Raw genomic sequence first — 26,554 nt, forward strand, 5'->3', positions numbered from 1 at the left:
TTTCTTATTTCTAGGGAATAGGAGATTTGCAGAGACTTGAAAGTGTTTATTGAATAAGCTGTTGAATATTGGAGAATGTAGAGTTAGGTGCAGATTTAAATATGTAAACATAAATGAATACACACAGCATGTCTCAAAAGTCTTAGTGCCATCTTAAGCTTTAATAATAAACTACCTCCTAAGCATACAACTGATAGGGGCTCTTTTTTGAGCTTTAATTGCTTAAAACTACACTAAAAGTTTTAGACACTCTCCATGTGTGTACATATTTGTAGCTGTCTATTCTAATGGGTTTGGCACCTACCCAGATCATTTAAAATGGGAGTATCCATGTGGGAAATGCCAGGCTCCTGCTTTTGGAAGCTAGGAGGACCGATGAAGAATGGACATTCTGTGTGGGCTCACCATACATATTTTGGGAAACAGCTTTTCCCAATTGACTGCGTGTCTAGAACTGCATTCTTTAAGACTATTTGATCTGGACAGTCTCATTTTTCTGTCCTGTGGCATCCAGAGTTGAAGGACTCATTTACTCCCAGTTAGTGATATCATAAAGTCCTGAAAGAGTCCTGAAAACCACTTCCCCATTCTCCTCCTTTTATCTTACTCAGGTAGCTTTATAGACAGCAAGACACTTTAGGTTGTGTAGCCAATGGAAGGAGGCTGGTTCTTTCCAAACAAACACCCTAGTTCTCCTGTCTCCCATAAGTGGATTCCTAGTGTCTCCATCTTAGGCAGTCAAAACCATCCTACTCTGATTCTATGCTCATTTTTAGGTCAAAATTAGTGATTTTATAAGTGTAAGGAGCTCATTGGTAAGGAACTTTCTCTACCAATGCAGATCAACTTATGATGTTAGTGATTCGATTTCCAGCACTGGGTTACCCAAAGTCACAAAAACAGTATGAATCAGTGGTGGAACTTGAAATCAGATCTTTCATAGTCTTAGATCAGGTCTCTAAATGTGTTAATATAATAGAAGAGCTCTGGAAAAAAGAAGTAGCTTATTAATTTAACTAGTTATTCACATATTTTAGAAATGAGCCTGTCTCTAAGTGCATTTTATCTTCTAGCAATAATTAACCATGATGTGTTCTTATCATGGGCCAGTGACATTTGGCCTGGTCGGCTGCCAAAGAAAGCTGTTGCCATATCAGGAAGTCAGATACTCTCTGTGTTACAGAGCTTTCCCTCAAAGCAGAATGGAAGGGAAAAATAAGGAGTCAGCACCACAGAGAACCTAGCAAGAAAGGTCTGACTGAGGGCCAGGAGAATAAATGGTTTGTTGCTGAATATTATTAAAGTGGTGAATTTCAGAAATAGTGATAAAATATTATTTAGGCATTTTTGTATTAATCAGATTGATTATGGATCTATATGGAATATATATATATATATATATTTATAGATAAATCAAATATCATATACAGAACATTGTCTTGTCTATCACATATTATATATATATATATATTTATGTATCATATAGACTATATTTCTTTTGATATATTCCATATTTTATTTCCTATGTAATATATATTTTATACAAAATATAAAGTATACCCTTTATATGATATAGAGCATATATGAAATATATAAATATATACAAATATAAAAATTACTGCTCATATTATATATACTTCAAGGGTTGTGACAAGTTCAACATTTATTATCCCATTTGATCTTCACAACAAATCTTTGACATATTCACTGTCACAATCCCAATTTATAGATTAGGAAACTGAGGTAGACAGAATTTAGGTGACTTAATCAGGGTCACTGCACTTAATTAAGACAGAATTTGAACTCATGTCTTCCAGATCTTAGTCTGAAAATCTAGGAAACCAGGACTGTCTCTTCTAACTGATAGATATAGATTTTCATATAGAGAGACACAATCATATGGTCATTATGTATTTCATATATTTACACAAATCAAAACCTAGTTTATCCAGACTTTTTGAGAATGATTGTTTTGTATAATTGAGTTTCCAAGGCAATAGAGGATTTGCTTTTTAGTCACTGATTTATATTTCAGTAATTTTTAAAAAAAATTTCTAAAATGAGTTAACATACCTCCCTGCTTTCATACATAGTATACCAATCATAATTTAACCTTTTCCCAACCATTCATGGTTAACAAGAATATCTTCTAAGAGAATGTCAGGAGGGACAGCTACAGAAGGGCCCTCTACAAGATACAATTTGTTTTTTGTATTCTCAGTGCTTGGCACAGTGTCTGGCAAGTAGTAAAAACTTAATAAATGATTGTTTGCTTGACTGAACATTCATTATTGCACTGTATCATATTGTGGTCCTAGTTGGTCCTACTTGGATTTAAGATGAATGTGGGTACATAGGTCTAAATGACAGCAGAGTAAGAATGAAACCAGTGAGACACATTAAATGGATATTAATAATAATAAGAGCTATCATTAAGGATTACAAAGTGTCTTTAAAATGTTATCACTTTATCTTCATGACAAACTTGGGAAATAGGCAAGGAAACAAGCATTTATCAAACTGCCATGTTCAAGCATTGTGCTAAGTGCAAAAACACTGAGGTTAAGTGACTTGCCTAGTTCACATAGCTAGTAAGGTTCTGAGGCTAGATTTGAATTCAGATCCTCCTAATTACAGTCATAACACTCTTCTACTGCATCACCTGGTTGCCTTCTCATTTCTGTAATTCAAATGTAATGAACACTTTGATTTTAAGTAGTGATAGCAGCTGGAATGGAAAGGAAGGAGTAGATGCAAGGTACTTTAGGGATTACTAACAACTAATTTTATGAAGTTTGGGGATGAGAGTGAAAGAGAACCCAAACGAGATCCGAATGAAAGAGAAGGAGGGTAAACAGAACCAAAGACTGATTTTGAGCTGTGGCCACTGTGAGAGTGATATTGTTGTTAATAAAAATAGGAAATAGTTTGGGAGATGGTCTAGGATGAGACAGATAGAGACAATAAGTTTAATTTGGGACATATGGAATTTTAGATTCTGAAACACCATTTAAGGGGTAATATCCAATGTGTGACTAGAATTGAGTTTATTTATTTTTTCTGCAAAATGCCAGGTGGATGATGTTATTTTGAAAGGATGTTTTTGTGCTATTTATACATATGTACTCATATACCTGAATGTATAGCTAAAGATAAGATTACTGATGGTTCAGTCAGCCACCTTTTTCATAAGACTCACAGAAAGATTGTCTTATGATATTAGCTAACACTATTTATGATGGACTTGTTTCTTACAACACATACCCAAGGGGTTGTATAAGAAAGGCCATGAGAGATTGTCAAGAGATTTATGCAAATTCATAAACCTAATTTTATTTTAAATGAATATTGATGCCTTCTTTTCATTACTAGTCACTTCTGATAGACCCACCCAAAATCAATCTTCCCCTATAACAAAATAAAATAACTAAATGAAATGAACAAACAACTGCATTGGGCAGATTTAGCAACATATTACATTGCAATCTTCCATCTTTCTACTGGGAAGGAAATGGGTTTCACCATTTTATATTATAAAAACTAATGAATAAAGATATAAATGAAGGTAGTCATTGAAGACAAATGTAAAGAAGAGTGTGACACAGTCATTTTAGAATAGCTTCAAGGATGCTTAAGTTCAGATTGAATTTAAGCTTGTGATGAATGCTGATAAAACCCATGATAGACTTTTTTTTTAGATATGATAAGGGCAAGAGGATAATCAAAATAGGGATAGAATCACTGCTGGGCTAAATAGAACAAGAATAGTGGATGAAAAACAGCTCATTCTATTTCTGTTTTTTGTTTTGTTTTGTTTTGTTTTTAACTAAGAGAGTCAATGTCACATAGAGGACAGAATATTGGCCATGAACACCTTGGTTCAAGTCTATATATTGTCAGTGTGACACGAAGCAGATCAATTAACTTTTTAATGCCTTAAGGGACTCTTTTAGATTGTAATGTACTAAGAAGAGGCCAATCTGCATTGGTAAGAGTTTCCTTACTGGGATATTCTAAAAGTGAAATCATGGTTTCAGTCCTTCTTCCTGTTCTTCTCCTAAAGAGAATGATCTTTTATATTGGAATTATAAAATAAATATAATTAACAGGAAATTTAAAAGCTAAAAATAAATTAGTAGGTGATAAAAGAACAGTTAATTGCTCTCTATGAATCATGGAGAGACCCAGGAAGAGAAAATAATAAATAATACAAATAGCAAGAAATTCATGGTTGGCAAAGTATCTTACATATAAGTTTGTACCAAAGATCTTTGAAATCTTGTGAAAAATGGAAAAGGAGCCTTGAGAGAGGAAATTGAGGTTTAGAGGGTTCCCTTTGCTTTGTGTTATATAATGAGTGTCAGTACCAAAATTTGATTCAGATTTTTTCTGCTAAGATTAAGTGTCTTACTACTACATGATACTTAGATTTCAACAAGAAACTAAAAAATTACACAATCTCTGAGTTGGGAGGGTATTTCAGAGGCCATCAAGGTTAACCTATAACTGATTAGCTCTTTTCAAATGTATCTGACAAGTGTTCTATTTCATCCTACTTGCACTTGAGAAACTCCTAGCATGTAACTAAAATGGACCATTTCATTTTAAACCTGCATTTATTTATGTATTTTAATTAAATTATTTATTAGATATATCTAATTATTTTCATTAATTATTTAATTATTTAATATTTTAAGACTAATTCTTAGGAAATTTCAAGATATCAAAATAAATCTATGGCTTTAGAATTTCCTTCAGATTTGAAGTTTTGATGACCCTGTTAAAGGTATCTGCTATCTTGGAAAGATTACTTATAATGTCTTACTATCTATTAATACCTTATCATAAATGGGCAAATCAGACATCTAGCAGACATCTAGCAGAATTCTGAGAAAATCAAATACTGGACAGGCAAATTTTGATTCAGGAGCTGTTCTAATAAGAGTGTGTGGAGGCAAGACAAATGTGGACATACTAGAAAGGGAGAACCTATGGATTACTAGAACAAGAGTATCTTAGGAAAAATCCTAATATGAAGTCTGATAAAAGTGAGAAAAGGAACATGAAAGGATAAAGCAGAATAATTAAAAACAAAGAAAATAAGAAACTAAACTTTTATTCTAGAACTTTGATTAGGGCCAGTCTTAGGCATGTAGACTTAACATTATTATTCTCATTTTACCAATCAGGGAACTGAGGCTTAGAAATTGAAATAATTGCCCAAAGTCCCATAATTGATTAGGGGCCATGACAGAAGCTAAACATGGGCCTTGTAGTTTTGTTTTACTCTCTCTTTCTTTTAGACCCCACAGAGATAGAAAAGGAGAGGAGACCCACAAACCCCGCCCCCACATACACACAAAGGCAGAGAGAAGGAAAAGAGATAAAGACAGACTGAGAGAGAGAGAGAGAGAGAGAGAGAGAGAGAGAGAGAGAGAAACAGAGTGACAGAGAAACAGAGAGAAAGAAAGAAAGAAAGAGAGATAGAGACAAAAAAAGAGAAACAGAGATAAAGAGGAGACAGAGAGAAAGGGGGGGGGAGAGAGAGAGAAAGAAAGGGAAGAGAGTCATTTGACTTTTGGTATAAAACTCTTAATGTATTTCAAATTGACTTATTAATACAGAATCTAAACAATAAGACAAAAGTGTCACTTTTTAAAAAACAATCCATAATGGTGCCATCTGATTTCTCAGTTGACTTTCAAGAGAGATATAAAATGGATAAGACCTAGAGCTTCCTTTTTAGCTGAAAAGCAGTCAATGTGAAATATGGGATTAGAGAGTTTAGACTGACGACTCAAAGAGTTTTTTATTCCTATTTCTCTTGGACTCTTGTATGCCATTCAAGACTGATTACATTTGGACATATATACTTATAGTTTTCTTGTAATGATAGTAGTCGTTATTGCCATTGAAATGATAGACATTGTTAGGATTAAATATTCATACAAAAGGTTGACCAGTGAAATGAATAGTAGTCTTCACTTAGATTGAAATGATTTAGAAATTGTTTCTCAAGGATTTTGAGATATTTCATTGCAAAACGTAATTCCTCAAAAGAAAAACATCTTATTCTATTCTTTAGTGTCTGGAAAAAGATTCTAACTGTATTTCCCCTTCCATTCATTTACAGGGTGTCAATTAATAGCTAAGTAAGGAAGAGAAATATCTTCTAAAGTCTAATCTACTTGCATCTATATTCAAAGAATACAAAAGACCTTAGTTTCTAAAAACTTGTTATTAGATTCTTTTTTGTGGTTGGTTAATAATGTCCATAATTTATAGCTAAACTGGAGAAGTGTAATGACTATACAAGTGATTAAAGTACATTACTGACATCATTAAATATTCGAAAGACAGTAAAATAGCCTATTTAGATACAATAATTATTTATAACACCTCTTTTTGTGGTGGTTAAGGATTGGAAATCAAAATGATGCCCATCAATTGTGAAATAGCTAAAACCTGGAAAGATTTACATGACTCAATACATAGTGAAGTGAACAGAACATTTTACATAGACACAGTACACAGTTACAGCAAAATTGTTCAATGAAGAAGGGTGAATAATTTAGCTATTCTCAAGGAATACAATGTCAATTCCACAGGACTAATGATTAAGCATACTATCTGCTTCCAGAGAAAGAACTGATAATGTTTGAATGCAGACTGAAGAATACTATTTTTTTACTTTCTTTCATTTTTTGGTTTTATTTAAGTCTTCTTGTATAAAATGACTAATATGGAAATAGTTTACATAACTGTACATGTGTAAATTATATTTGATTCCTTATTCTCTCAAGGTGGGGGGTAAAATTTGGAGGTCAAAACTTTAAACAAAAATGCTAAAAATTAATAATAAAAGGTTAAATACAAATGGATGCCTGTATGATAAACCAATTGCCAGATATAGGGGCTCCTCTAAGAAATTATGCAAATATTTCTCAAACACATTTCTTTCAAACTTTTTCAAAGTTTGGCAATATGTGGGATAATGTCATGGATGGAATTTTGCTAACCCAAATTCTCAGGGGTTTGAAGTGACTTGACCTTGGGGTGTTATTTGATAATCTGAAAATACTTGGTAAATTGGCAAGCAAGTGCCAGTTGAGGGTGGTCACTGGAAAGCTACAATTTCTTCCCTCCCCTCCAATTGGTGAACATTTTATTCAGGAATAACAATGAAAAGGAGAACGGGACGGCAAAAACATTTTCCTCATTTGTAATATCTGTCAGTTTTCAATTTGACTCTCCTTTCCAGGAGTATCTTGTGAAAAACTTCCAGGCCTTTTAAATAACTCTGCTGTTTTCTTTGCTTATTTTTAGTTTGTGGTCTTGGATGATATTCTGGAATTTCTCACCGCTTCACATTTCCTTTGACGTCTTTGGGAATGTCATCTTTCTTCTTGATTTCTCTTTGTGCAAAAGAGTGAATCTTGATCATTTCTTCTTCTCCTTCATTCTTGCTTTTGACTTCTATATCACCTCCTTCATTGCAACTGATAAAGCAGTTATTTGAAGCAAGGTAAGCCATCTTCCTGTCTTGATTGGCTCCCACTGCTCCCTGAGTCCTGTTGCATCGGGTCACTCCACTACCAGGCTATCTGAATTTATTCCGAGATACTTTCTATATAGACAAATAAGTGCAATTCTGGCATCAGACAGTTTGACTTCTCTGAGGTCCTTGGGAGGTCTGGGACCCTCATCATCTTCTTTGTGTGGTGTTTCCATGTCAGGTCATGGACATTTCTTTGTCTATTTCAGTCACTATGGTTCCAGAAATTTCACCAGAGTTTCTGGCTACCCACCGATTTCCAGTACAATTGTCATGGCTTTCTTCTTTCTCTTCCCTTTTCTTTCTTCTTTTTGCTTTTCTTATTCTTGGCTTTATACCTTTCAGAACCAACTTGGTGGACTTGACCAAAGCATACTCAGCCATGGCAGCAAAAGCTGAAGGCTTCCAAAGTAGGTCAAAACTATCTCAAACTTTGTTTTGACAAGTCCTGCCTACCTTGTTGGGAAGACACAATTTCAAAAATTTAATAATATCAGTGTGCAGTCCATGACACTTCTTTTCAGATGTCTTTTGTTGTTGTTGTTATTTGATAGATAGTAAAATGGGAAGGCAAATCCCATTCAAAATGGTCCTCACTTCTATGTTCCAGATTGCCTGGTGGAAAAAAAGAAAATGGGGACTGAAGGTAAAAAGAATCACATAGTTAGATCTTAGATAGTAAACATTAATTTAACTTTTGTCAGTCAGCATACAACCTTTGTCCCACAAACAGCAAATTGACACATAGATTCTAGATTTGGAAGAGGACCTAGAATGGAATGCTGGTTTCCTATCTCTGTGACCTTCAGGAAGTCATTTCTCTCAGAGCTTGAGATTCTTCTTCTGTAATAATAATGATAATAACTTCCATTTAGATAGTGTTCTACAATTTGAAAAGTGCTGTATATATGTTATCTCAATTTATTTTCCCACACTCTGGGAGGCAGGTGCTGTGATTATCCCCATCTTATGGTTGAAGAAATTGAATCAGATTGATTAAGTGGCTTTCCCAGGATCACACAGCTGGCAAGAGTCTGAGGCTAGATTTGAAGTTGGGTCTTTTGGACTCAAACTATAGCACTTTTATCCACTGAGACACTTAACTATTAAATGAGGGAGTCAAATAAAATAATCTCTAAGATCCTTTTAGAACTAAAAAGGATTCTACTGGAAGAGCTGAACCTCATCCAAACTGATATAAAGATGCTAAAGCTAAAATACATTCTAAATAGAAAAGGAGATGGGCAAATAATATAATGAGGATACCTCTGAAGCGCTTTTCTCTTATTGGTCACTTCTTCCTGGAACTTTCATGTTAAGAAAAGTGATCAGGCCAGTCACGTATGCCCTCTTCATTCCTCTACTGGCTCCTTTTCTGACTCTGAACTTTCCTTTCTATTATGGCTCCTATACTTCTTTCCATTCTCTCCAAAGTTTCAATTTCCTTTTTTTGGTGGTAATTTCTTCATTAGAATGTATATTCTTCAAAGGTAGAGATTGTCTTTATTATTGACTGACTAATTTGAACTGACCCAAAACAACAAACAAATTTTCCCCATGTATAATTAACTGAATGAAGAAAAGGCCTCTAGAATGTGGGGTGGACCCTCTCTGGAGGAATGCTGGAAAACTTGAACAAGAATAACTTAAAATGGGAAGATATGGAATGGTTGGGAAATCCCACAGCAATGAAATTATGTATTCACTGAAATACTGAAGGATATAACTAAATGACCACCTTCTTTGTCATTAGAGTCAGTCCTGGGGTTAGGAAAATCACATCAGATTTGAGACTTTCTATGCTGCTGGGGAAATCAAGAAGCCTATTTGTAACTTAGGAGGGAACTGGCACTACAAATTAGTGTTGGGTTGTAGGTACTTAAATTATTCTCTTCTTCAATCAGATGTAGACAATTCTAACTGTCTACCACATCCACCAGCACTCTCCCTGTTCTTGCATTGCACACCATTTCGGATTACACATGATACTTTTGAGATAGCCTATTTTCTCTCCAGGCTGATATTCATATTTATTTGGTCTAGAGACTTCAACTTATTGAGCTGGGGCCTCTGATCTTGTATTCCCAATTGATGACTATGATTATCATTTCTTTTCTTAACTCTTAGCATGGTATTTGGTCATTTGTGCAATGGAAAAAATGATGAGGAATAGTTTCTCACACCTCACAGGTGCCAGTTGCTGTCTTCTATTCTGCCAAAGACATACTAGTGTTCCAAGTCTATAGGTCAGCATCTTACTAGACTATGTATAATGCTATAATTAGAATTCAACCATAATTTTATTTATTTCCAAAGAGTTAATTTATCAGTTTTTTTAAATATTAAATTTATGCTCATTTTACAATACAAAATAATTACCTGAAATTTATTATGGATTTTTTCTTGTGTATATTAACAAAGTTGTAGTATGGCTTGTGTCATACTAATATATAGCTTATTTTTGGACTTACTCATTTGGTTATCCTATACTGTTCTCTATTGCACTTGTACTCATACTTGCTATATAGGACAAAGAACAGAGGCATTGCAAAAAAAAAAAGCAGCTTTCATGATTTTTATGGATATGAAAAGTGGTGAATTATCATATTTTTTCTTACTTATACAGTGGACAAGACTAGAATGATTCAGATAGATTTGGTAGATCTACTGTGATACCTTGCTTAATACTGTTAATAAAGGTGAGGCAATTAATAGAGAAACCACACATCATTCAAAAATAGGAGGGATTTTTAGCTTTTTAAATGTTTCCTTTGAAGATCAGAAAATATGAAAAATAGATGAAAAGAGACCCCCAAAGTGAATGATACAAGAGCTAGAATCAAGTAACCAAGTGGAAGAGCAAAGGTGATGCTGAATAGAATAGAGAAAAGAAGTTTGACATGAAAAGGGAACTGATGACAAGAGAAAATTCAGATATAAAGTAAAATCGATATATCTAGAATCATAAAGGAATAAGAGAGATAGCTTTAAGAGAAACAGGATTTCTATAGCAAGGGAATAAGGCTATAATTTCTTGTGAATTCATTTCTTTCTGAAAATGAAAAAAATTTAGCAGAAAAGCTAAAAATAATTGACTTGATCAAAATTATAAACTCCTACAGAATATACAGTGTTGTATACATGTCCTATGTAGTGTCTAGCACATTTTTTGGGTTTAGTAAGCTTTAAATAATAACTAAAGTTTGTTTAAATTAACAGGAGAACAATGTATAAATGTGATTGATGGACAGTCAATTCATGCCCCTTCCTTACATAAAATCTATTGGAAATATAAATATAACAAAGACCTTTGAATTGATCAGCATAAGAAACTATGGGTAAAGGAATTTTTTTCCAACAAGCAGTTAACAACATCTAAGGAATCAAATTTATTGGCAACTCCAAGGTGCCTGAGGTTGATAGAAGTCAAGTGACTTATATAGGGTGACACAACCAGTAACTTTTACAAGTGAAATTTTAATTAATGTCTTCTTGACTCCATATCTAGCTCTCTTACTCTTTTGAGGCACCTCCGCACTTACTCATAAAAAAGCACTGAATTCAACAATCCATTAGAGGAGGCATATATTAGGCTACACATTTATGTGTTGTTTTATTTCAGAAGTTAGAAGGGAGGAAAGTGAAGAAATCAAATTACCCACTCAGAAAGGAGAACTGGGAACTCAAAAGGTAGCACATGGCTAATCATATTAGGCACTAAATTTTTTATCTGGAGATTGATCAGTTGTAATGCTCTACAAACCATACTCTTGCTCTTGGTAAATCAAACAGAAAACCTTGGGCAAATGCAATTTTGTCCAAAAGGAGGACATATTTGAAAACACATTTTTCTAAAGATTTAAACAGTTTTAAAGAATTTTATAGGTCAATGAATTTAATTATTTTGTTCCAGCTAATTAAAACATCACTGTAGAATTCTAAGGGATAGGATTGTTCAGTAGTTTTTCTTGTGATTCAAATATTTCTTGCTTGAGTCTTTAGTGTGGGAGAGAATGAAATACAAGATGTGACATTGGGATCTGTTAGACTACCTCCCTACACATTTAACAGGAAATCTAGCAAGATACTTTGCCTGGTCCCCTGATGACTAGGTAAATACCAATGATTAATAGGAAGCCCCATACAGGGAGATTGTGAACAGAAAACCAAGACACTTTATAGTTTCATATAACTTTGAAAGAGCAATGAAAAGACTGAAAGATCATGCCCAAATATCTCCCCCCACCTTGATACTACAGTTTTATTTTATAAATGGACAATCATTTTCTTGTTAGCTGAGTTTTAAATGTATTTCTGTATTTAAATAAATTCACATTTCCAGAATAAAAGGAAATCAATTATTAGCTTAGAGCAAGGAAAGATCAATTGCCTATTTGTTGTTTATTGAATCTATAAGAATAGAGGATTTTTGGCTTAGAGATCTAGTTCAATCATCTCATTTTATAGATGAGGGAACTGAGGCTTAAACAGGTGAAATGATTTGGACAATGTCACACAACTTGTAAGTGCCTAAGGTGGGATTTGATTCCAGATCTTCTTGACTCCAAGTCCAATTCCCTATCCATCATACCATGATGCAATACTTCTTCTTGTAGGTAAATGAGGAATGGACAGAATGATTCTTACACAAATGATAATCAAAAAGCTTGGGTGCCAAAATGCTAAGAGTTACACAGGAGGGTGAATCTTGCAGATAGATTTGCTGCTGGTAAAGATGAAAGATATTTCTGAAGTCATCTTCTTGAAATGACATGAAATCCACAGAGTCTACTCCAACTTCTAGTGGTCTTACAATCAAAAGTCATCGCAAGCAAGTAGGTTTTGTAATACTATCCCCTAGAGTTACTTTGTTCAATACTCCAAGTTTCAGGGAGGAGGAATCATTTGTCCAAACAATGGAAGTAGATAAACTTTTCTTTTCACTTTTGAATATTGACCTTCTCCGATGCTTGTGTATTAGTTGCTTCAATTTATCCTTAAAGAAGCTGGTTGTAAGTGTGTAGAGGATGGGGTTCAAGGCACTGTTTATTGGCAGAAAAAAAATTACAATCCAAGAAGTGATTGTGCCTAGAGAAGGAAATGAGATGCTTAATTATGGGAGACTATTTGTTTTATTTTTATTTTATAAAAGAATATACAAACATTTTAGGGTTAAGACAATTTTTGAGGGACATATGATGCCTTTAAGTTTTTAGCTTTCCCACTTTTTGAAATCTCTAAGAAAATTTACTAAGAAAAAGTAAAGACCAACAATTAAAAATGGCAATGTTTGGCTCTAATCATACAAAATCACAGATTTCTGATTGAAAAATCATTTAGTTCAGTCCACACTTGAACGGAAACCATGGCCACTACATGCCCAGCAACTGGCCATACAGCTTTTGCTTGAAGATATCTCGGAAAAGACAATCTAAATCAAAGTTTGGACAGTTTTAATGATCAGGAAATGAGTCTTTATCTTGAGCTAATATTGACTTCTCTGAACATTTCTCTTGATTTGATTCCTGATTCTACCCGTGAGGGTAAACAGAACAATTTTAAGCTTCTTCATTTTATAGCTCTTTCTATAACTGAAGTCAGCTATCAAGCCACTGCCCTTTCACCTCAATTTTTCTCTTCTTTAGATCAAATAAACATACGCAGTTCCTTTAGCTCATCTCCTTAGGGTATAATATTGAAGCCCATCCTCAGAGATGGAGGATGATTATCTTCCTTTGAAGACTGTACAGCTGATCAATGTCCTTTCTAAAAGAGAGTGCCCAGAACTGAATTTAGCATTCCAGATCTGGTCTGACTAGGGCAGAGTAGTGACTCTATCCCTTCTCTAGTCCTCGATACTAGCCATTAGCTTCTTTAATGCAACCTATGATCCACGCTGGACAGCTAGGGGGCACAGTGGATAGAGTATTGGGCTTAAAGTTAGGAAGGATTGAATTCAGATTCAACCTCAGTCACTTATTTGATATCTGATTTGGGGCAAATTATTAACCTCTGTTTGCCTCAGTTTCATCAACTGTAAAAAAGAAATTAATACCACTGCCTACCTCCTAGGATCATTGACAGGATCAAATGAAATAATATTTATCAAGTATTTAGCACAGTGCCTGGTGCATGCAAAGTACTATATATGTGTTATCATTACATTACTGTATCTGCTAAAATCTAAGCATTTAAAGCTGTCGCGTATCTACTAGCATAAAAACCTAGGAAAAAAGGGAAATGAGATTGGTTGGGGCAAACATTTTCCGGGTGAAGTCAAGCTGTCTATGATCATTTCCTTTTCAAAATATTTATTAATCATCCATTTAATGATACATCCTACAGTTTTTACCAGGAATCAAAGTTAAGCTTGCTGACTCAGAGTTCACAGAAGCTTTTCTTTTCCTTTTATTGAAAATGGGATAGCCCTTTGCCTTCTCAGGTCTTATGGCTATTCTTATATTCTTCATGATATTTCAGAGATCATTAACACTGGTTCAGCAATCAAATCTAATAACATGTTTAGTGTCCTGGAATGTAGTTCTTATGTTATCAAGGGAATCTGAATGCTACTGTCTCCCTTTCTTATTATTTCCTAATACACTACTATTTCCCCCATTTATAATGCTTTTTTTTTTTTTTACAGAAAAATGAGATCATTATGAAATTTTTTTCTTAGCAGTATGACTTAGCAGAAGGAAGACAGCACTTGGAACCTGATGATCTGGGTTTAAAAATTTTAGTTCCTCTATTTACTAGTCACTTAACTTTTCCAAGCCTCAGTTTCCTTATCTGGTGAGATGAGAAGGTTAGACTAGAGGACTCTAAATATCATTCTGCTTCTAAAACTATGATCCTATGATGTAAGATGACTGTGAATTTTGGAACACTATAATCCCCAAAGGATCAAAATTGCAAATGAGCCTGGGCTCCCTCAGGTTACAGAAATGGAGCACAAGTGCTCACTTTTTGGGGGGGGACAAATCTCAAGGACACACCCGTCCAAAATTGTCTCTTGTCTAACCTAGCCCAGTTGTAATGGACAGTTCACCACCAGACTGGTCACAGAGTGAGGAATTTTCTGATAACTGTAATTCTTAAAGAATTTCCATGGAAGAGTTTTAACCGGGGCCAATTAAGTTAATGTGTTTATCAGTTTCAATTGATCAGTGATGGACAGAAGCAGCTACACCCAAAGAAAGAACACTGGGAAATGAATGTAAACTATTTGCATTTTTGTTTTTCTTCCCAGGTTATTTTTACCTTCTGAATCCAATTCTTCCTGTGCAACAAAAGAACGGTTCAGTTCTGTACACATATATTGTATCTACAATATACTATAACATATTTAACATGTATAAGACTGCTTGCCATCTAGGGGAGGGGATGGAGGGAGGGAGGGAGGGAAAAGTCGGAACAGAAGTGAGTGCAAGGGGTAATGTTGTAAAAAATTACCCAGGCATGGGTTCTGTCAATAAAAAGTTATAATTATTAAAAATAAAGTCAATGTGTTTAGTTGTTTCCAACTCTTTGTGACTAGGTTTTTTGTGGCAAGGAAAGTGGTTCACCATTTCCTTCTCCAGCTCATTTTCCAGATAAGGAACTGAGGCAAACAAGGTAAAATTACTTGCTCAAAGTTATACAGCTAGTAAGTAAATGAGGCCAGATTTGAACTCAGGATGTTAAATCTTCCTGACTTCAGGATGGGCACTCTATCTGCTGTGCCTAGCTACCCTGTGAAGTGAAAACACTGAGAAAATGACATATCCTTGAAGTCTTTTAAGGTTTACAAAATACTCTCCTTACAAGAATCCTTTGTGTCGGGTATCAGGAATGTGATTAACCTTACCTCACAGAGAAAGAAACTGAAGCTGATTTGTCTGTAGTCATGCATGTCTACAATTTAAATCCAAGTGTCCCAGTTCTTTCCACTGTGCTACGTTTCCTCTGGGCACAACTTATTCCCATGTCATTCCACTCCAATAAACTCCCTTTATTCCATTAGATCAACCGTCAATTATTCTGGCACTTAAAGGCTTTTGCAATCTGGCTCCTACCTCCCTTTCCAGCCACATTACACACACACACACACACAGACACACACACACACACACACACACACACTGTGATCTAACCAAACTGGCCTTCTTGCTTTTCTTTATACATAGCACCCAATCTCAGATCTCATTTACCAAAACAAACATGGAATGCTTTTCTTCCTTGTTTCACCTTCAGTTCCATTTTCTTCAAGATTTAGTCCAAGCACTATCTTCTATACGAACATTTCATAAGGACTATTTGTGTCCGACTTATGGCAGAGTATTCCAAGCTCCAATTGGCCTGATTAGTCACAAATGGACATGGTATAACTCGACTCTAACATAGTGTTGTCATTTTGGTCCTCTTTGAAAGACAACAACCTTCTATAGGAATGCTTTCCTGATCTCTCCATCTCTTAGTGCCTCTTGCTCTCCTTCCATTTTTTTGTGTGCACATATTTACAAACACATTTTGTTTCCCTAACTAGATCCTCAAGGGCATGGAATGTTTGTTTCATTTTTATTTTTGTACCACATTGCTAATGATGGTTTCTCTTGTCAAATTTTCTTGCTTTCTTTTCTCTCTCTCCCTCAACTTTTGGCTCCTTCCTTCCCTTTATCTAAAACTATGGATTGTAACTCCAACAAAGGCTTTGTAACTATATGCCAGGGTCATGAAATTAAGATTTATTATCAGCAAATTTTTATTTGTATACCTGTTTTATATATTTATATACCCGAGGTCATGTAAAAATTTCTCAGGCGAAAAGGGTTGCAAGTGGAAAAAGCTTAAGAAGCTCTAGTTCACCTCATTATTGCATCCTTTCTATTCTTCCTTTTTTCTTCCCTATCATCTTTTCTTCCTCTTCTACTTCCTTCACATAGAAATAGCATGGAACCAAAATATATTATTAGCATTTGTTTTTCTCATAAAATAAAGTATTATATTTCCAGTTGTTAATTTAAAAAGCAGCAGAACCTCACTATTTTTCTCTCTGTGGGGAAAACAATTAAATTTAAATTGTTTTATATGTGTCCCTCAATTATTTTTCTGTGACCACTGATCCTTGTCAGAATAAAGTTTTTATAATCCCTCAGAGCAGTATCTACATAGGGTTTTGCATTGATAATTAAGATTCCTAAGGCTTGTGTGAAGTCGCATTTAGTCAAAAGGCTGCTTGGGGTGGAAAGTGCCAAAACCTGGTTTGGCTTCTGGGCAGGGTCTGGGTAAGAGTGATAAAACATTTTGACTTGATATATAGTATCAAGGGGACTTTTTGAAAATAGGGATTGTATCCATTTAATTTGAAGGTTTGGGTATGATATGCACAGACAGAAGGGGTTCTGAAAATGGTAGTAACTTACTTTTTCCCTGTCATGCAATACAGACAGACACAAAATGCAGAGTTCTAATTATGGATTGGAATCAGGTAAGCTGTAGCATCAAACTCACATAGAATGGGGCCCACTAAATTGTACATAAAAAAAGATTCCTGCTGGCATGCAAACTAACAAAACCATATATCAGCATTATCTGTATTGCTATAGTTTTTGTATATTTTGTTAAGTATTTTAATTATATATTTTATAATGTTATTATAAGTCTCTCTAAATTGGCCAGTGGAGCAGAAGACCTATTGAAACCCTATAGCTTCCATTTCTTCAACCTCAGGTATTAGACCCTTTCTGCCCTCTGATTAACCAATTGCTGTCAGACACATAGAATCTCTGAATGATGTCACATTTTTTTAAATACGTGGGAAAATGTCAAACTGTGCAATATAGATTTATCCTTTTTGTGTAACCTTCGGTGTCTCCTCCTACTCACAATATACAAAAGACAATATAGATGAAGATTGTATTTTCTCTTTCTCCCAGAATAGGAAGGAGGACTTACCTGGTATTTCCACCGGGAAAAGGGAAAGAATTTTTATTACAAACACGGGAATCCAGCAGATGGCATCAGAGAACACGATAAAGAAGAACCGATTAGCGAGAGCTACATCCCTTCCAACGTGAATCCTCATGTTGGAAGTCTGCAGGGTTGTTTTTTGAATGGAACAGAACATGCTGATGTAGGAAAACACTATGAGGAGGAAAGCCAGCAAGTTCACACCTAGGGGGGAAAAGCACAGATCTTAACACCTTGGTACTATGTAAATAATGGGATATTTTTAGAGATGCTGTTAAATGTATCTGCCAGGAAGGCTGTGCAACCCTATTTCAAAAGCTCTAGTGACTTCCAGAGAAAATCCAAAATCAAAAAGTTGTGTTCTGTATCATCTCTACAGATATGAGATTGTCAAATGAGAAAGGAAAAAGGATTTTTAAATACAAGGACCTTCCATGAGGGAATTGCAAGATGCTACACAATTTAAATCTAGGGACCTCTTGCAATAGGATCTAGCAGATGATAATTAGAAGAGAAAAATTCCTTAGGTCTCTGAAACCTTGTAAATGATCTTGTAAAATTCAGATTGCATTAACAAAGTAAAAATGGAAACATGCCCATTTTTTGCAATGCTTCCCCTCAAAATGTAAGTGACTTTCTAAGGAGGAAGTACCTTATTAAGAACCAAGACATGGCTGACTTTAGAGCTGTTTTTTTGTAAACAGTAAACAACAACCTTTCTTTTCCTTGTCATTAAAAGCGCCTCACACTTGGGTGTTTGGAAAATTATGTTCTATTTAACGAACTCTCACTTAAGTTGTCTAAGGAATGAGGGGCTCACAAAAGCTTGCCAGAGTTCCCAGGTGAATTGCTTTAGTTCACAGTCATTGTTGATAAACAGGAAAGCAAAAGATGCTACAGATCAGACAAAAATCACCTAGAATTCCTGGATTTACTGGGAGAGCTTTTTAGTATGTCTTCAGCTGTTTTCAGGACTAAATTTCTATAATAAAACACTTAATAAAATATTTCATCAGTATTTATTGAACATTTTTTGAAATTAAAAACAGAGTATTGGCAACATAATTATACTTAATAATGTACATGAATTAACTTTGCCAAAAATTTATAACATATGTACAAAAGTTAAAGTCAACTGGAAAAATAAAAAAAATTCATTTACCTAAAAAAATGCCAAGAGAATACCCTTTGCTTCTAAAATCTTCTGTTTGGTCATAAAGTGGAAAACACACTCCATTTTTTCCATAGAAGTTTCCAAAAAATTCCTCACTCCAAAATGGAATAATTGCTATTAAGAATCCCACAATCCAGATGCAGACAAGAATGATCAGTGTCTGGCGTTTTCCTGGACGAATGTTACTAAAGGGAAAGACGATGACTACATATTTCTCTAAAGTCAAGTACGTCAGTAGCAAGACAGAGACCTCTGTGGATAACATGGCTAGAAACCCCATGAGGCGGCATTGTAAACTTTCCATCCACAACAAAGCATACTTCTGGTATTGTCCTCTATATTTTATGTCAAAGAATCCAATGAAAAATAAGTAAACTCCCATTAGACAGTCAGCACCTGTCGAAGGATTGCAAAAAAAATCATATATTAATACTAATTGCCTGGCTTGTAATGTTAGTACCTGGGGAGGCTGAGGTTGATGGATCTCTTAAGCTCGAGTTCTGAGATGCAGTGGGCTATGCATTTTGCACTATATTTGTCACTGTTATGATGAGCCCCCAGGAACAGGGAGGCCATCACTTTGCTTAAGGAGGGATGAACCAGCCCAGGTTAGAAAGAGAATTCTTATACCGATCAGTAATAGGACTGACCAGTGAGTAGCTTAAGTAAAATGGGGAGACCCAGGCTTAAAAACAAACAACTAAAATTAACATAACTAAACATAAACTAAAAATTAAATTAAAAAATAAGAATCAATTTCCTTCTATCTAGTTCTACTTCCTAAATCCTATAATTTTAACAAGAAATGAGGAAATACTCTTGAACACTAAAATAACAGAGATTTATTTCTTTACAATTTTTTTCTAAAAAATTATGTTCTTTTATAAAAATTAGATTAAATCTCATTTTATTCATATAGAAAAGTTTTTATGAGAAAATTTCCTCTACTGCTATAGATCTAATGTATAATTTAGAGATTTAGAGATTTGCCTCTGGCCCACAGGTTATGTGACTTGCCTAGGATTATACAGGCAGGATCTTTTTGGCTTGAAAGCTAGTTCTTTATCTGCTATATCTTGTTGGGCTAGCATAAAAATAGCCAGCTATAACTGCTTAAAATAAATAAAATGAAAAGGAAATGGAGAGGCTCATGGTATCTTTTAATTGGCTGTGACATATTAGAAATGACAAATTATAGCAAAGAAGTGAATCAAAAGAGGTATCATCACATATGTATGTGGTCGAACAAACCAGACAGATTATCATATGGAGAGAGAGTAATGGACAGATGCCTGCATGATTCACTGGTATCCTCAGGATGTCATCAGTACACCAAGGAAAATTCCCAGAATATAGTTACAATGGAACCCCTGCAGTAAACTTGGAAGATAGACACAAGGTTTATGACTTTGCATTGCTAGAGAGAGTGGCTGCACTAATGAGATCATAGGAGCATGCTCTTGAGCTGGGAAAGGACCTCAGACATCATCTAGTCCAAACCTCTCCTTTTACAAAATACGAACATAAATCTTCTTAAGCTGAAATGTTCAGGGTCATTCAGTGAGTTGTGGCAGTCAGGATTTGATCCAAGGAACCAAGGACTGAAAAGCCATTACTCTTTCCACAGTACCACACTCCTTCTCACAGATCCCCTGAAGTGCACCAATATTTTTTTTTAATATTTGTCTAAAAAATTTTCTATCAGTATGAATTCCATTTATATTTTCAGACATAGTACTATATTGAACCAAACCCCACTTCTGGCATTTAGTAGGAAAGAGAAAGGAACACACATTAATTGTGTCATAGAATATGTCACTGACATATTGTATCATTGTGTCATTATCTATGTTTATTATATTATATTTTGTTAAATATTTCCTAATTACAGTTTAATCAGATTTGGGCTTTGACAGCATTGTGGGTGGTGTATGTGATGGCATGATTCCTGTCCAAGGACAGCATAAGGAACTAAGAGCAGGAACTATTGTTGTAAATGAGTATCTGATTAAAGAACTGTTTTTATATATGGGGAGGTAGTACAGTGGAAGGACAACTTGGCTGTAGTCTGAAAGACCAGGATTTAAATCCTGCCTCAGTCACTTAAGTAGCTGTGTGATCCTGGATGAAACATTTAACCTCTTCTAGACTCAGTATTTTTCATGTATAAAATTGGCATCTTAATAGCACCCACTTCACAGGATTATTGGGAAGACCAAATGAAATACTATGGGTAAAGCACTTTGTAACCTGAAAATATGACATAAAATATTATTATAATTATTATAATTATTCCCTCCTATAATCCCTCAAATGACTCATCTTTTCAATCTGACCTCATTTTGTGCTGATGGGAATCACTGAATCACTGAAAGTATGGGAATATTTCAATGGTTATTGTTGTTCTTATTTGTCCTTTTTTCTGGAAGAAGATCACTACATGAGGGAGGTGATGCCATGATATGCAAGTGAATTAGATTAACTTAAGGAAGGGAGAAATATCTCGCTTTCTCCTCCAGAACCATCTGGATTCATTGGCCAGATATAGATCAAGATGACTGGAGATGACCCTGGATGATTTGTGACTTGTGAGTGTGTGTGTGTGTGTGTGTGTGTGTGTATGTGTGTGTGTGTGTATACACACACATATACAGTCAACTGTTTGAAGCACGTCCTCATTCACAGATACCTATACAAATGTGTGTAAGTATCTGTACATATAAATTGCCATCACAATTGTGAAGTTGAAATACCTTTTTCTATTCCAATCCCAGCTAAAATTCTACCTTCTCACAGGAAGGCTTTCCCAATCCCTCTTAATTTTAGTGCCTTCTCTTTGTTGATTATTCTATTTGTATTTTGTTGATACAGAAAAATTCAAATGTTGTCTTTCCTCATTAGACTTTAAGCTCCTTGAGGGTAGAACCAATCATTTATCTTTCTCAGTATTCCCAGTATTTAGCACTGTCTGGTAACCACATAGTAGGCACTTAATTGTTTTTTGTTTTTTTTACTGAGGGCTAGAATTTGGGTCGGATCAAACCAAAACCATACTTACAACACAGAATTTTGATGGACATAGCATGGGTCTTATTTTCGGCTCTGATGAAGGACCTCATACCAATTACAAAAAGATTCCCAAAACAAGTAATGAACGCTATAACCCAGACAAATATTCTCAAGATGTTGTTAGCCAACAGGTCTTCAAATGAAGAAATGCCATCAGTCAAGGGTACACAAATTCTAACACGAGGAGCATAGGAGCAATACCGAAAATTTTTGAAATAACTGAAATCAAAAGAAAAAAACACAATAATTGTTAGTATAGATCAAGGCTGTAATTGCTTACTTGAAATGGGGTATTAATGGACTTTTTTACTGAGAAATCTGGATCTGTGCAGAGTTCCCTGGAACCCTGCAAATTCTTCATTGATGGAGATCGCTAACTCACCTGCACCTAATAGACTTAGAGTTACCTGGGTCAAGGAGAAGTTAAGTGAAATATATATGTCTCACTTATCAGAAGTAGCCCCTGAATCCAGACTTCTCTAACTCTCAGAATTTGAATCTGACTGCAACTCTTATATTCTATTTACCTATTAAAATTTTTGTTCAGTATATAATGTTCATATAATAGTCTAACAGAATTAAGAATCAAGAAGTCCTATTTTCAATTTGTTCCTCTCCCATCACCAGTTATCTGGCCATAAAAGCAATTCACATCTCTGAACTTCTGCTCAAGATGTAGATCCCAAGTGACAGACCTGATTGAGATCTGCTTTGGTAGAAGGAGGTCTCACACCATAAAAATCACAAATTCTTGATATATTAATATAGATGTCATTCGTCTAATACTTATACTTAACAACAAAGCTACTTATTTGCCACCACACTATTATTCTAGACAAAATTCCTATATATTATTATTTTTTTGGTTTTTTTTTTTTTTTTGCTAATGTTACTATATTATTGATGAACAACCTGAAGCCAATACACTTACCCAAGGTGACTTTAGTGGAGGATTCAAAGACAAAGGGATTCTAATTTGCTTATCAACACTGCCTTACTCTGTCACATAAAGAGAATTAATTCTCATTATAAAGCTTATCCCTAACCAATATTTGAGGATTTGAGAAACACAAAGAAAAATGGTTTCCTTTTCCAAAATATATAAAGAATTAACTCTAGTTTATAAAAAATCAAGCCATTCTCCAATTGAAAAATGATCAAAGGATATGAACAGACAATTCTCAGATGAAGAAATTGAAACTATTTCTAGTCATATGAAAAGATGCTCCAAGTCATTATTAATCAGAGAAATGCAAATTAAGACAACTCTAAGATACCACTACACACCTGTCAGATTGGCTAAGATGGCAGGAAAAAATAATGATGATTGTTAGAGGGGATGCAGGAAAACTGGGACATTGATGCATTGTTGGTGGAGTTGTGAACGAATCCAACCATTCTGGAGAGTAGTTTGGAACTATGCTCAAAAAGTTATCAAACTGTGCATACCCTTTGATCCAGCAGTGTTACTACTGGGCTTATATCCAAAAGAGATTATAAAGAAGGGAAAGGGACCTGTATGTGCACGAATGTTTGTGGCAGCCCTTTTTGTAGTGGCTAGAAACTGGAAACTGAATGGATGTCCATCAGTTGGAGAATGGCTGAATAAATTGTGGTATATGAAAATTATGGAATATTACTGTTCTGTAAGAAATGACCAACAGGATGATTTCAGAAAGGCCTGGAGAGACTTACACGAACTGATGCTGAGTGAAATGAGCAGGACCAGGAGATCATTATATACTTCAACAACAATACTAGAATGATGACCAGTTCTGATGGACTTGGCCATCCTCAGCAATGAGATCAACCAAATCATTTCCAATGGAGCAGTAATGAACTGAACCAGCTATGCCCAGAGAAAGAACTCTGGGAGATGACTAAAAACCATTACATTGAACTCCCAATCCCTATATTTATGCCCACATGCATTTTTGATTTCCTTCACAAGCTAATTGTACAATATTTCAGAGTCTGATTCTTTTTGTACAGCAAAATAACGTTTTGGTCATGTATACTTATTGTGTATCTAATTTATATTTTAATGTACTTAACATCTACTGGGCATCCTGCCATCTGGGGGAGGGGATGGGGGCTAAGAGGTGAAAAATTGGAACAAGAGGTTTGGCAATTGTTAATGCTGTAAAGTTACCCATGCATATATCTTGTAAATAAAAGGCTATTAAATAAAAATAAATAAAAAAATAAATAAAATAAAATAAAAAAAAAGAAAAATGGTTTCTTTGTAAAGAGTCCATCATTATAAGTTATGCATTTGCATTTAATCATACATCTTATATTTAGTTTAGTATCATCAGTGTTCTCACTTTAAGGAAACTGAATTTTTCTGTTATACTGATAGGATGGTAAGTCCTCTCAGATTAGGAAGTCTGGGACTGAAGAGAAATGGACATTTTATATACTGATTTTGGATCAGGATTTTGAAGGATTTAAGTAAATTGGGGAGAGAAGAGAGAGAGAGAAAGGTTTGTTTTAGGTTTTTATATCACTGAATTTTCTAGGTTGAAGCTGGGAGCAGGATTAGTGGCATGGGGATATATCTGACTCATAATCACCTACCAAACTAAGTCTTGAATTTTCTTATATCTCATCTTATCTATTTTCATCCAGCCCCTATTTTACTTCACCACATCCTGGCAATCCCCCTTTCATCTTTCTTCATCTGCCTGTTCATTTTTTAAAATGCCTCCCATATTAGACAGTTGGGGAGCAATAATTAATATGGTATAGAGAGATCTATATTAGGATGTGTAAGGATAGTATTTACAGGCCCTCCTCTCAGCTCAGTCTCCTTATCCACTATATCTAGTTTAAAGGAGTTTTACATTTTTTTGGATTCCTTTTTCTGCCTTGTAATCTCTAGCAAACACAAAATCTTTCCTTCTGGCTCTTTTATAACCCTTGTATATTAATCTCATCCAGTAAAATGTAAGTCCTTTGAGAGTAGGGACTTTTTTTTATCACCCATAATTGGCTGACACATAGTAGGCATTTATTTCTGGCTAATGTATGTGGAGTTAAATTGAATTGAATAGATCTTGTCAGATGTTTTTTTTTTTTCAGTTAACTTCCTCATCAGTGTGATTTTGCTGACATTTGATGATGGAACTAGTTAGAGAAGGAAATGGATTGTGGAGGTGTTAAAAACAGATTTTATGCAAGGAATTGAAGATTTTAGCAATTAGATCATGAAAAAGGCCAATAAACAGATTGCTAATGGATATGCCCTTATTGACATGACTTTTGGGTCAGTGTTTAAAGTGGCAGCTTTATCTAGTTCCAAGAAGTTTGCATTTCTGAGAAGATACCACATTCTACCTGCAATAGAAAGTCTTCACCTGATGAAGTTTTAATAAGAGGAGCCTAACTTTGAGTCATAAAGTAACTTAATTGTTAGAAAACCACACTACAAAAATATAAGAATTTAAAGTTTTCAAAGTAATCTATATATTTTCACTCATTTAAATCTTAGTGCTTCTAGTTGTGTAACTATGGACAAATCAGTTTGCTTGAGCATCTATCTGTTAACTGGAGAAAATAATATTACAGATTCCATTATGGCCATTTTAGAGATGGAGAAACTGACTTGGCCAGTCATATAACCAGAAAGTGTTGAACTTGGAATACAAGTCTTCTTGATTACAGGTCCAAATCCTCCAACTAGTACAATCTTGGACTTGACTTGAGTAGATAATCTTTTTGAGGATTTATAGGGTTGAATAGATAACCTTTTGAGAAGCAGTATGATACCATAGAACTTTTGTTGGGACTTTTTGTCAAAGGATTAGGGTTCAAATCCCTGGTCGGTTACTTTCTATCTATTTGACCTTTGGCAAGTTAAAATCTTTCTGGGTCTCTCTTCTTCATGTATAAAATGAGAAGTTTAATCTGACTGGCCTATGAGCCCTTTTAGATCTAATCTCTGATCCCATATAAACATAAACAAAATGTTTTCCGTCTTGTTCATCTAGTAAATTTTGATTTTCCTCTTATTTCTTCCCTTTTTATGTAGATACTGCAGAATTTTTGAAATGATGAACATGTATTGTACCTTGCAAATGCTTTAAGTAATGTGCCATTTACATAGTACAGTTTACCAGAAAGAAATTGTTACCCCAAACTATTATAATGGTAGACTTTCACTGTCAGTAGCTCTATCAACAAATGGAATTCATATACATCTTTTTTTTCATCAGAGTTCCTATTTAGAGCAGTCAGTTGCTCATTCATGTGAAGGGAATTAATTTTTCTAGTTCACCTGAGAAATGTTTAACCTGTGACCTCATCTAATGTAATATGTGGCACTTAGATGCCCTAGCACACTTAATGGACCTCAGATGGATGAACATCTTGTATCCAAACAGAAGTTTCATTGCTTTTGGCTCATTGTAAAATTCAGCTCTATTTGAACAAGGTCCAGCTATTACAAAATTAAAAAGCTCTTAATGAAAAATATTTTCTTGAATAGAAACACATGCAATTATAAATAGGAGACATAGCTCATATGAGCATTCTAAAACATTTCTACCAAATCTCCACCTACCTTTCATATATACATATACACAATACATACGTACATACATGTGAGAAAGATTCCTCATGTGTTGAAACATTCTTGGGTTTATATTTGGAATCTCTATCTTTTCCAGGTCCCTGGAAAATATAATTAACATATTTACTAACTGATAAATGAGAATTCAGATTTATAGTGATTTCTAATTTTTGTTTTTGAGGGTCACAAACTTTATACAGTCCACTGAATGAAACATTTAAAAATTACAAAG

The 26,554-nt window shown here is 34.7% G+C and overlaps 1 protein-coding gene and 1 pseudogene across 1 annotated transcript in view; both read right to left on the minus strand.

The window, feature by feature from the left end:
* Positions 1 to 7,216: 7,216 nt before the first annotated feature.
* LOC100914635 lies at positions 7,217 to 7,948 on the minus strand (annotated as a pseudogene).
* A 4,393-nt stretch (positions 7,949 to 12,341) lies between these two features.
* The window catches only part of RXFP2 (relaxin family peptide receptor 2), a 72,878-nt gene continuing 58,665 nt past the window's right edge, over positions 12,342 to 26,554 (minus strand). The window contains exons 14-18 of the mRNA XM_003764504.3: positions 26,352 to 26,423; positions 21,739 to 21,968; positions 18,669 to 19,076; positions 17,492 to 17,710; positions 12,342 to 12,643 (exon numbers count right to left, since the gene is read on the minus strand). Of these exons, the coding sequence (XP_003764552.2) occupies positions 12,378 to 12,643; positions 17,492 to 17,710; positions 18,669 to 19,076; positions 21,739 to 21,968; positions 26,352 to 26,423 (1,195 nt within the window). The 3' untranslated portion in view covers positions 12,342 to 12,377. The remainder of the gene's footprint in view (positions 12,644 to 17,491; positions 17,711 to 18,668; positions 19,077 to 21,738; positions 21,969 to 26,351; positions 26,424 to 26,554) is intronic.

The sequence above is a fragment of the Sarcophilus harrisii genome, chromosome 3 (genome assembly GCF_902635505.1).
Source record: "Sarcophilus harrisii chromosome 3, mSarHar1.11, whole genome shotgun sequence".
Lineage (NCBI taxonomy): Eukaryota > Metazoa > Chordata > Mammalia > Dasyuromorphia > Dasyuridae > Sarcophilus > Sarcophilus harrisii.